Raw genomic sequence first — 12,682 nt, 5'->3', positions numbered from 1 at the left:
GAAATTGTTAAGTATATGCCCTCTCCTTTTTAATATATAGTTTATGTGGAATACATTGTGTTTGCCTTTTGTGTGAGTAAACTGCACAGGTGCAGGAGGATGTGACGCCAGGCCCACAAAAGTAGATATGAAACTGCACAAATTAGTAAATGGCAATGATGGCTCTCAGGTACCCTGATCAGCTTTGAGCCAACACAGCCTGTGGCTGTTGGAGCCATTGTCCTGGAGTGGGGCAGGGTGACCGAGGAACCCTGTCGTCCTGCGTCTTTTTCTGATCCCAGTATCTCTGCTAGAATTGGAGACCAGTCCAAGACGACGCTGTGTGGCTCTGTCGGGACCAGCTGTTCAGTGTCAGCGTTGGCATTATTCTTTTGGGATGGGGGGGCTTCTCTGTGGGGTTGGTCATGGGCAGATGTGCAGGTACTGACCACCCCAGTGTCTGCTGTGATTGGATACCCATACCTGGTTCCAGAATGTTTTGGAGACAAGGGCACGGGGAAATGATTGAAATGTGATGATAGCTACAGAGCTGCAGCCCCTGTGGGGTTGGTTAAGTGGTCACTGAATGCCAGTAAAACATCTTCGGTGATTTAAGGCATTCTGCACGTTTTGACCTATCAAATTCAGTTTATGTCTTCTCTAGACCTTTGGTTTTTTTGTGAGTGCCTTTGGCAATTAATACCAGTGTAATAATCATTCATTTTCAGCTTACGTTTAGTAGCATTGTGATGAGCACTTCACATCTGTATTTAACAACTAGGAAGTGCTCTTTGACACCAGGGAGATAGCTTGACAGATAGATGAGAAGAATGAATAAAATACATTCACACAAAGCTAATGCTATTTGTTGTTTGTATAAATGCAGCTTGATGTACTTTAAGCATTAGATGGTAATCTTTTTGACTTTTTTTTCCCTTTAAGGTACAAGCAGTGGTACCATGGCTTGCTGGGACATGAGGTTCCAGTTGCCAATTTCCAGCCACTGTCACCCCTTCAGGGCTCGAATCAGACGCCTCTCAATGCACCCTCTGTATCAGTCCTGGGTGATTGCAGGTAAAATGGAGAGGGCTGGCTTTGAGGTGTTGGGGGATTTTTAAAGAAAGTACATAATACCCTGCTGCGACGACTCATGTTCTCAGAGTTTTAATGTTATGTATGAACCAAATGCTTGATTCTGTTTTGTTCTGATTATGGAAGTTCCCACCACTGCTATCTCACTGTCATTTCTTATTTATGATCTTTAAAAATGACCTCATTAATCACCACCATCACCTACCGTCTGCCACTGTTTCCCCTCTCATTTGTTTTCTTTCTCCCATGTTTTTGTTAATATTTTGCCACCACCTTCCTAGAAATCTAAGTTAGAAACCTTGACTCATCCTTGTCTGTTGCCAATTCTTGTTGATGTGTTTCTTGCCAGCTTCCCTTCCCTACCCTTACCAGGCATTCTCCTAGTAAGAACTGGAGATAAAACATGTGAAGCACACAGTCTGGCACACATGTAGTGCTTGATAAATAGTAGCTCGTTATGCTTATGCCTTCTCCTTGGTCGTCTTGCATGCAGGCTCTCCCCGGTCCCTTCTCATACACGTAGTCCGACTCATATACTGCTGCTGTTGGTGGCCATTACTCTGCTCGCCTCTTACCTGACTCATTGGTCAGTTGATAGTTTTCTCTTTCTGAAATAGTTCACTTACCTGACTTCAGGGACATCACTTTCTGATTCCACCTTATCTTCCTTCTGACTTTTAAATCATGCCCTACCTCACCTGCCTTAGGGCTCAGTCTTTGGTCCTTAACCCTTCTACACTGATTTCGTCCCATGCTTTAAATACCACATTTATTCAGATTTTTATAGCTACTTAAAATGTTCAGAATCTGACCACTTTTTGCTGTTTCCATCACAGTCTCTCTCATCCCAGCCACCATAACCTCTTGTCCCTATTAATGCAGTATCCTTGTAACTCCCTGCTTTAATCCTTACTTCTTCAAGACTGTTCTTTCTGCTACTCAGTACCTTCCCATTCCAGGTTACAGCCAGACTCCTCATGGGGATCTGCCCCTGCTACCTCTCTGACCTTCTTTATCGGTCAGGGTTCCAGCAGAAATCAGATGGCATACCCAGCGTAGGATGATTTGAGGATTTATCTTCAGAGGAACTGTTGATGAATGTGTGGGTGTAGGGGCATCATAAAAGCACAATGAAATAGGGCTAGTGCCAGCAGGAGGGGAGGGGATGGTTACTGGAGTTTGGAAAGAAGATGAATAGAGAAGGCCACCGTGAGAGGAGCAGGGATTTTGATGTTGGAGTTTGGAAAGAAGATAAATAGAGAAGGCCACCTTGAGAGGAGCAGGGATTTTGATGGGAGCGACACAACCAGCCTGAGCTGGGACATGCTTCTATCTATCTCTTTGGTCTCCTGCTGGGGCTTCCATAGGCCTGTATTTGTTTCCTACGACCATTTTATTCTTATGTGTAATAAATTACCACAAAGTTGGTAGCTTAAAACAATACACATTTGTTCTACAACCATTCCAGAGGCCAGAAGTTTGAAATGAGTTTTGCTAAGCCGAGTCCAAGGTGGCAGCAGGGTCACATTACCTCTGCAGGACCCAGGGGAGAGTCCATTCCCTTTCTTTTCCTGCTTCTGGAGCTGCTTGCCTTGGCTTGTGGGCCCTTCTTCCATCTTCAGAGCCACCACTGTAGCACCTTGCTCCATTGTCCTGTTGCCTTCTGCTGTCAAGCCTGCCTCCTTCTTACGACACTGTGATTGTATGCAGGGCTCCCCTGGATAATCCAGGAAAATCCCATCTCAAGGCCCTTAATCATCTCTGCAATGTCACTTTACCGTATAACGTAACATTCACAGTTTCCGGAGATGAGGACGTACTTATTTTAGGGGCTGTTAGTTTACCACAGGCCAAACCCATGTAGAAGCCCGAGGGCAAAGGAGCCTGTCCATGTGGCACACACGGGTCAGCCTGGCAGCGGGGAGTGGAACGTGCCAGCCCTATGGGCCTTTTCCTCCTCCCCCAGGCCCAGTCGGCCCCAGCCACATGGGCTTTCGGGCTTTCTCCTCGAACTAGACACATTCCTGATGCAGGGCCTTGCACTTTCTTGGTTTATTGCCCCCATTAGAATGTAAGTTCTATAAAACGGTATTTTTTCCATTGTTTGCCTCATTTTCCTGAGCATGTAGGCCAGCGACTAGCTCATAGTAAGTATTTTTGCTTCAGTAAATATTAATGAAGGAATGAAGCCTGAGGTGTTATCACTCGCCCTGCTCAAAATAATGTCTTTCTCAGGCTTGCTGTTGCCTTTTTCTATAATCTTCCCCTGCCTTCATTTCCCACTCCTCCCTGTCACGGATTTGCTTCAGTCACACTGATTACTCATTTTCCCAGATGCCCAGAAACTGGAATGAGCAAAAACAAAACATTCTTTCTGCCTGAAATGACTTACCTGTATGCCACTCATATCTGCTCGGCTTTACTTTTCTTTCAGTCCCAGAGGAAACCTCTCCATGAGTCACATTGATGCTTACCCACTGGATGGGATCTTTTCCTTTCCTTGAGTTCAGGTGGAATTTTGCAGTTGTTTTTGCTCTCATTGTCTATACATTTTTCCTCTGCTTCTAGACTGTAGGTTTCTTGAGGGTAGAATCTTTACGATTCACCTTTCTGCCCCACAATTCTTTTCACTGTGCTGTATGCCAGTAAATATTTATTAGTAGTTTATTAAAGGACGTCTTTTTTTGCACTCCAGTCTGGTGACAGGGTCACAGTATTATTTAAAAGTAGTCGTAGTGAGCATTTTTTGCAGGATGAGAAAAAATGGAAATAGGCACAGGCTGAGTTGGATTATCTACCAAGATGTGAAAGTTCTCAGAGTGGGCTTGTGGTGTGAGTAACCGTTCTGGCCTGTGCTTCCCTTAGCCGTGCAGGGCAACAATGAGGTGTCCATGTGGGACATGGAGACTGGCGACAGAAGATTCATGCTCTGGGCCTGCAATGCACCACCACTCTCTGAGTCACAGGTTTGTCTCCGGTTTTCATTAGGCCAATCGAATTTCCCCCGTTACAGGCATTTTCAGACACTCTACCAAACCTGGTATCTGTTGGGCTTTTGGGTTGTGTTTTAAATTATATCAAGTGGCTATTGCCGCATCGAGGCTTTCCAATTCCTCAGGCTCACCAATGTCTGGGTGTTTTGGTTGCTGGTACCAGGAGGTTTGTGATGTGTCTGTGGAAGCCCGGTAAAAACCTGGGTTAACTGGAACATGACCATCTTACATACACTTTTAACTGTCATGCTACCACCATGGGTGCTTCACTGGGACAAAAGGTGGGAGAGGTTCATTTCGTCTTTGGTTGGAGTCCTTCTCCCAAATAGGCAGTTTTCAGAGGCTCAACAGGTTTTGCCTCTTTATTCAGAATGATATAAAGCCAATGCACTTAAAGAAGATATGCATAAATGGTCTCTCATTTCTTCAGTTAACCAGGTGCCTAGCAGCCACTGCCACTCGACTTGTTACTAGAAATGACACCATTTATGGAATACACTGCTATCTTTAATTTGATTCCTGTTTCTTTCTTTTAAGCCTGTTCCTCACAGTGTCCATGGTATCTATTGTAGTCCTGCAGATGGAAATCCCATCCTACTAACGGCTGGCTCAGACATGAAAATAAGGTACAGTGTCTGATAAGTGTACCTAGTTAGGTATCCTTTAAAAGGAGAAGGATAATAAAATGTGGATGGATACTGTGGTTAATACTAGGGTGGTTATTCTAGATACTTGCAATGTTGTCATGTTTAATATCCTCCATATCTTGCACAGATAGCTATTAATACTTCATTTGTACCTAATTTTAGTCTATGCTAGGAAAATCTCTTTTCCTAAGGCAAAAGAAAATAAGTCATGCATTGATGAATGTAAGCTAATGACCATTACTTCCTCCCTCCGTCCTGAGATTATCAGCACTTACTTCCTCTTCCCTAGGTTTTGGGACTTGGCTTACCCAGAGCGGTCCTACATTGTTGCCGGAGGTACTAGTTCCTCGTCTGTGTCCTACTCTAGGAAAATAATTGAAGGCACTGAAGTCGTCCAGGTACAAGCAGTCTTGTTTTCTCTCAATTTCTATAGGCACACAAATGACTTTGGCCAAGAGTGGCAGTATTTAAGAAGAACATTTATTTTCTTTGGGCTTTTCTGTGATTTTTAAATTAACTTTTATTAAGGTAAATAAACATATAAAGGGCACACACATAAGTACCTAGCTCGAAGCAAGCACTTTATACGCTTGCTCAGTCCTTACAACAATTTATAAGGAAATACCTTTATTAGAAAGTTCAGCACCATGAAGTAACTTGTCTGAGATCATCCAGGTAGTAGGCAGCAAAGCTGGGGATTCAGACCTGGCTGTTGGAACTCCAAATCTTGTGTTCTTGAGTTGGGTAAAAACTTCAAAGGAGGTAACATACCTGAAAGTGCCTGGGTCCTAGAAGGTGCTCAGTAAATGAATGAAAGCTTCCTTTATGACAGATACATATTTACATCCACCCCTCTATTATATACTTTCTCTTATTTCTTTTGATGGTGGCAAAAGGTAATATGCACAGATTATTGATTGGCCTCTTTGTAAGCCACTACTCATGGGAAACAGAAGGTCATTTGGACTCTCTTTACTCCTTGTCTTTGTGAAGGGAGGACTACCTCATAGGAAGTTTTAACTTTAAAGACAACCACTACCTGTCTCAGAAGAACAATATTCATAACAGGTACAGTGTGGTACAGGCTTTTAACTTCTGGCTTTCTCCTTGACTTTTAACCATGAAACAGGAGATTCAGAATAAGCAGAAGATGGGACCAAGCGATGACACCCCTCGGAGGGGCCCAGAGTCTCTGCCTGTGGGACACCACGATATCATCACGGACATCGCCACCTTCCAGACAACACAGGGCTTCATTGTAACTGCTTCTAGAGATGGAATTGTTAAGGTGTGGAAATGAAAACTTAGTGGTCTGTATAATTTGTAATAAAGTTATAAGTTTACTGTAACTTGAGAGCAAAGGTATTTTTAGAGGACAGAAGTGAGATTCATTTCTTTCATTTTCAAAATTATGTCTCTATATAATACTGTCTCATGATTAAACAGATCCCATCCAAGGTGGTTAAGAAGGTTGCACTCAACCAATGTACTTACACATTATCTCTGCAAGAATCAGCCAGACAACAGTATCTAGGACTTCCTACTGTATATGTCACAGAGGTGAGGAATTTAAAATGCTAAGACTTCTATGATCTAAGTTTGTACTAAAAAAGATGGGTCATAAGCTGTAATAATGTAAACACATTTTTGCTATTAAAACTGCTATTCAAACCAGCCAATAAAATGTATTCAAGCATCTTAAGAGTTTTTTGTGTTTTTTTGGTGTTTTTAACAGTAAACTTTAGCAGAAGAATAAACTCTCCAGCAGCATTTGTTCTCAAGAAATAAGGCACTCAATGTCACAAAGAATCGGCAACAGAACTAGGCCTTATGCCCACATTTCTGGACTCTCAGTATTTTGTCCTTTCTGCTTTATCATATCTTTCTTCCTGTTTTACAGTCTGCCTTATTATTTAGCACTAGAACTGATCTCCTGTGTATCACCCCTAGAAGAATGGTTCTCCTTGGCCATCATTACTATTTTTTATAGGCTTTAGTATAAATTCTGAAAGTTGGCCCTTCGGCTTGCTTTTATCCAGTGTCAATTATTTATTAAATGCATGAAAAAGAAAGAAAAATGAAAGGATTAAGTTAAAGACATGCCAAAAATCTGTACTTCCAGAAAAAGACCAAAATTGGTCTTTCCCGCAAAAATAAACCCTTCAAGCTTATCACTTATTATTTGTACATGAACTTAATTCTCTACATTTAACTGTCCTCCATTTGCAGAAGGGTTTATGCTGTTTGAAATTAGTTACATGAGTCTGTAAACCAAAAAGTAAATAATCTGACTCAGGGGAAAATACTACTTAAATACTTCAAAAACTTAATTTTCTGTAATTATATGATTCAGTTATGGTACATGACAGTGCATAGGTATGGCTCCATGATTCAGTGCACTTGGTTTTGTTGTTTACCTGTCTAAACTCATCAGAAAACCCTGTCATTCACAAAGGTCTGAGGAGTCTGGATGTCAATGAGGCCTTATAGCCTAGGGGAACAGGATTTGCAAATTTGACATTGTCATGTTACATTGCCTCTGTTTCTCTTCACGTCTGTTAAGACCGTATCTGTGGGGTTTCTAGATTTAATGTCTGCAGAGGTTGGGGGACACTTGTTTGAGCTGAGAAGGGCTTCAAGCCTGGAGACATTAGTGAAGCCACACCACTGATAAACCTTCTGAGGGGAAGAATGGAGTGGGCCGATGGAGATGTAGTCCTTTCCCCCCCTGATCTTGCCACCATCCATTCTTCTTCACGCTTCAATTCTCCCCTTAAAAAAAGGGGTCATTTGGTTGAATTGTTACTGTTACAATCTGATGCCACATTGAAGTTGCATCTTTTTTTCGACTTTTTTTTTAATGTTTGACTCAGAGCTCAAGTACAGAGATAATAGGAGGCATGTCTTTTAGAGTCAATTAGTTTACATGTTTAAACCAAGAAGGACCACTGCTTATTGAGTCTTGGTTTCAATAGGGTTTTATTTAGGGGCGCCTGGGTGGCTCAGTCAGTTCAGCACCCGACTTGGGCTCAGGTCATGATCTCACAATCTGTGGGTTCGAGCCCCGCATCAGGCTCTGTGCTGACAGCTCAGAGCCTGGAACCCGCTTCAGATTCTGTCTCCCTCTCTCTCTTCTCCTCCCCTGCTCACGCTTTGTCTCTCAAAAATGAGTAAGTGTAAAAAAAAAAAAAAACAAAATAAATAGGGTTTTATTTTTGCAGCTTTTCCCTTTTAGGAGAAAGAGGTGAATCATGGAAAATGTTTTTTTTTTTAAGGAATTTTTTAAAAAGGAACTTAATATTTATAGTATGTTTTAGATCCTTCATCTATTAAGGATTAAAAAGACCCAAACTGCTAAAATAATCTCAATTACCAAGGGCAAAATTTTTTGGTGTATTTTACTTACCAATGCAGAAAAAAATAGACAAATACATATTAAAAGTATTTCTAGCAGTAAATAGCAGTTTTTGCTTAATCCAAAGTTAACCAGAAAAATCCCTTTTAAAATACCTTTTAAATATTGCTCATCAATTTGCTCTACTTGAAACATAAATTTTTCCTAAACTCCGAAGCACCACTTAGGATATGAAGAAACGTGATGTGCTCTATTCTTCTCTATTTCCTGAGTATGAATGTGACATTTTAACTCCTTCCCCTCTGAAGACATTGGGAGCTATCTCTATGGAATTGCCTGAGTACGGATGGCAGAAGTGGTTTTAAAACACAACGTAGGTGACCCTTCTTTCCTAGCTTTTATGAAGAGCGATACGGAAAAGAAAATCACCTACTGGTCTTAGGTGTCGGTAGCCATCTGGCCCCTGCATCCAAGCAAAGTCTCCCCCCCGAAGAGAGGTTCTGTCAAGCAGGGCCATAGTTACCAATGCTGGAGCCAGCTCTGAGAATTCGAGGTAAGGTCCAAAACATTGTGTCTCAAATAATGCTACTCTGGCATTTAGTTGTTGGAAATATTAGCCCTTCATAAAGGTTAAGAGTTAGTTATGTGATCTTGATGGGGGGTGAGGCAGGAGCAAGCTGTCAGAATGCTACTAGACGCTAGGCACTTGCAAGACCCTTCCTGCTTTAACTTACTCTAATCTCTTTACATCTCTGCAGCCCCGGATGGATTTGTGGCTTAAAACATGAACAACTTTATCTTTTCCAAACTCCGTATGTATTTAAGACTCTAGATCTCGGTCAGTCCTGTTTGGTACTATTCACCATTGACTAAATAGCTACCTGATGGGTAAAAGTAACTCAGCTTCACCTATGACAAGTTGTCTTGACTCTTCTTGCCTAAAGAATATAGAGATTAGTAAAGAATAATATATGACAATAATGGTAAAGAATAAAAGTCCATAAAAATGGCCAGGCACGAGGCTCTATATCATAAGGGAACTTCCAGCTCAAAAGCAATTATTTATGTTTTGGGGGAATTCACAAGTTTCTCAGTGAGTTAAGGAGGAGTTGGAGCAGAGAAAATGACTCTGCTTCTTCTCTGTCCCTGCAAACTACTGCAAAAGGTGGGAGGAGACCTGCCAGCACAAGCCTATCAGAAGGTTAGCCATTCTACACAGAGACAGTGGTGTATTTAAATGGCATCACGGGAAGTCAAATTATCAAAACTGACACAGAAGCATCGATTTCGAAATGTAAATGTTGGGGTCTCTCAGAACGTTAACCTTTGGTTAAACAGACGAGCCTTTAACAGTACTAAATAGAAAACAAAATCTTGGTTTGAAGAAAGTGGACTGAACAGAGACCTGCAATCAAAAGAATTAACATTGGCTCCTATATATATGTTTAAATTTTACCTTCAAATTATGTCTCTATTAGACTTTTCAGAACATTTCTTTCATTGTTCCATCTTTTAATAAGTTCTTGAAAGTATCAGAGTGCTGGAATTGTCAGGAATGCTCAAAGAAATGGACAAGAAACGAATGCCAGGGGTCAAGCTGCCTGATAATCTACAATCTGTGTTTTGTCCAGCCCTCCAGAGTGGACCTCTGGATATGGCTGGATATCCAAATAAAAGTTGTCCATAGTTAATGGCAGTGAACTGAGTTACTCAAGACCAGAGGCTTACCATCCTTTCAAAGGCTAAATCCTTCAAGCACTTCCTTTATCATTGTTGTCTTGGAGCAGTTTTTATCACCTTTCTTCCATTTTTAAAGGTATGGGGTGTGTTTCTGATAAGATTTTGAACAGTATCGTCTCTGCTGCCTCTTGCTACTCTTGAAAGGTATTTTTTGTCTTGAAAGAATCTGGCTCTCTGCAATGCATCCCTGAGAGCAGCTTTATGTGGTCCAAAAACAAAGCTGTACAACGAAAGAAGAGAAACATCATAGAAGATAAATGCCATTTCTGCTTTAATAGACTATGTTAATTCCATCTTCCTCAATGTTGTCATCTCCTTCCTTGCTACACCCTCCCTTCAGGGTAGTTTTATTAAGACTATGAAACTGAAGACTTACACTGGGCAGATCTAACAGAAGCTGAGAATAAGACAGGAGACATTTGGTCACAGTATCAAGATCATTTCAACAGCAAAGTTTCTTCTTTATAGAACATGTTCCACCCAGAACTTCATATGGCTGGTTCCTGATTATTCAGATTTGAAGTCAAATGGTACCTCATTAGAGATGACCGTATCTATAGTTCTTCTCCCAGTCTGCAGTCTTCTCGATGCCCAGCACAATATGCTCACTTTTTTCATAACACATCACTGAGTATTTATTTATTTATAAATTTCTTTGTGATGTATTCTCCTCTATTCTACCTGCCCAGGCAGAAAATTTCACAAGACCATGTCATGTAATCCTAGCAATCCCAGGAACCTTAGAAGGGCATATAGTGGATACTCAATAAACATTTATCTAATGGAAACATGAATGAATGCCACTCCTTTCTTCCCTCCCTCCTATCCAACCATTCTTCACTTCTTCCATCTGTTCATCCATCCATCCATCCATCCATCCAAATGTTGACTCTCTATGGAAGGCACTGTTACATATAATGGGAGACATAAAAATTATGCCCAGTCTGACAGGCACATAAAGAGTTTGGGGGTCATGAATATTTCAACAGAAAAGGACAGCTGGGGTCAGACTCTGGAAGGCCTTGAATGCCAGATTGAGAGGTCAAGGAATCACAGAAGCCAAATACTACAATTCTAACCTATTCAATAAAACCGTGCTGGTGGAAATGTCCTATAATCTTCACTGGCCAGTATGGCAGCCAATAGCCACATATGTTTACTGAGCACTTGAAATGTGGCATGACTGAGGAACTCAATTTATAATTTCATTTAATTGAAAGCTAGTGGTTACTGTATTGGACAGCTCAGGAAGGGAGGCATTTCAGGCAACCTTATTTTACAGGGAGGTGTTGGAAAGAACTTTAGATCCATAAACATCTTATATTCCAGCCCCTCTACTTACTGGCTGAGTAGCTCTGAGAAAATCATTTAACTAGAGTGATTCTTGTTTCCTCAGGTGTAGAATGGGAATAAAAACAACCTATGTTGTGAGCAACATTTGAAGTTCTCTAGACTAGTTACCATGGTGCTCTGGTGATTACAGATGAGGAAATAGCACATACAGAGGTAAACATCAGGGACAGAACTGAGACTAACCCAACCGTCTGATAGTAAGAGCTTTGTGTTACTTCCAGTGAACCAGGTTTTAATTTGAGATACTATGGAAAACTATCAAGGTATTTGGAATAAGAAAGTGAAATGAAAAATGTCATGCTATCAGGAGCATCTGGATATGGGTGCAGAACCACAGGAAAGCAGATGGCCTGGGGCAGGTTGGACAGCTAAGAAGGTAGGAGGAGCTTGGCCCATACATTCTTTGTAAATATTTTTAGAATGAATGTGTGAGAGCCTGGTAGCGTAAGATGAGAAGGCTTATCAGTACCTATAAGCCTCACAAATTTGCTGTATTGTGGTCAAGGGAAAAGTCAAGAGAACTCTAAAACATTGAAATCGGGAAAACAGTACCAGTATTCACTATAAGTACCATTACTTCATATTTGGATTTTTCTGCTTTCATCAGCTTTAATCTGATCTCTCATGAAAACAAAAATATTTAGAAAATGAGTCAGCAAAAGACAAAGAATTTAAAATTACTACACTTCTCTGCCTCACACACACATGCATGCATGCATATGTGCACACCCTTCCGTCTTCCCCCTCCCCATATTCTTGCCTCTATAATGAGAGAAGTGAAAGAGACATTAAACCAACAGAGAACCATGCCATTATATACTCTATGTCTGGGCTTCTGAAACTCCAATCCCAAAGTGTATCTCCATTCACTTCCGTCAGTGCTATTAGGAATGTAACAAGCTGATCAGCAAACTTCTCCCAGTTACCAAGAAAGCTAAATTTTAGTGCAAATACAGTTTTCTCACACCTTCTCCCACTTTTGCTCTTCTATTTTCTTAATTCCAGAACCAAATATTAGGAGCTCAAATTCTCCAAAGTCTTAATTGTCTATATGCACAGAACATCTCTACCAATCATGGAGTATGTATTCTTCTGAGTCTGGAGCACACTGTTTTTGTGTCTCGGGTTTATTTTACCTACACTGGTCTCTCCACCCCTCCGCCAACTTCCCCTTTCCATTGGATCCTTTCTATGGTAAGTTATCTTTCTTTCATCCTTCTTCCTCATTAAGAAAAAGCTGTTAAATTGCTGCTTCTATAGCATGACATTGCTATCTTTTTTCCTTCCTCCAATACTTTTATTCTCAAAAGTGTTGAACATGATAAATACTATATCTCTGAATTTTTTTCCCCACAGTTGTACACAGGAGCTTGTATTTGATAAGCATCTGTTAAGAATCATTTGATTACCCTGTTTGGGAATCAGAATTTCTGGTTTTCCTTTTACTCCGTATTATTGAGATGCTTCTTTACCGATTGGTAACTCCACAACAGGCAGTCAAGGTAAGAAACAGGAATGAAATG

The 12,682-nt window shown here is 41.0% G+C and overlaps 2 protein-coding genes across 2 annotated transcripts in view; one reads left to right on the top strand and one right to left on the bottom strand.

The window, feature by feature from the left end:
• PIK3R4 (phosphoinositide-3-kinase regulatory subunit 4) overlaps nucleotides 1-6,413 on the top strand; it is a 72,709-nt gene extending 66,296 nt beyond the window's left edge. Inside the window, exons 15-19 of the mRNA XM_058729868.1 lie at nucleotides 922-1,053; nucleotides 3,937-4,037; nucleotides 4,602-4,690; nucleotides 5,001-5,109; nucleotides 5,841-6,413. Of these exons, the coding sequence (XP_058585851.1) occupies nucleotides 922-1,053; nucleotides 3,937-4,037; nucleotides 4,602-4,690; nucleotides 5,001-5,109; nucleotides 5,841-6,011 (602 nt within the window). The 3' untranslated portion in view covers nucleotides 6,012-6,413. The remainder of the gene's footprint in view (nucleotides 1-921; nucleotides 1,054-3,936; nucleotides 4,038-4,601; nucleotides 4,691-5,000; nucleotides 5,110-5,840) is intronic.
• Nucleotides 6,414-8,091: 1,678 nt separating this feature from the next.
• Nucleotides 8,092-12,682, bottom strand: part of COL6A6 (collagen type VI alpha 6 chain) — a 165,731-nt gene continuing 161,140 nt past the window's right edge. The window contains exon 37 of the mRNA XM_058729869.1: nucleotides 8,092-10,026. Within this exon, the coding sequence (XP_058585852.1) occupies nucleotides 9,834-10,026 (193 nt within the window). The 3' untranslated portion in view covers nucleotides 8,092-9,833. The remainder of the gene's footprint in view (nucleotides 10,027-12,682) is intronic.

This window comes from Neofelis nebulosa, chromosome 5 (genome assembly GCF_028018385.1).
Source record: "Neofelis nebulosa isolate mNeoNeb1 chromosome 5, mNeoNeb1.pri, whole genome shotgun sequence".
In the NCBI taxonomy this organism is placed as follows: Eukaryota; Metazoa; Chordata; class Mammalia; order Carnivora; family Felidae; genus Neofelis; species Neofelis nebulosa.
Note: the sequence above shows the minus strand (reverse complement) of the source record. Positions and strands in the feature narration are given on the sequence as shown.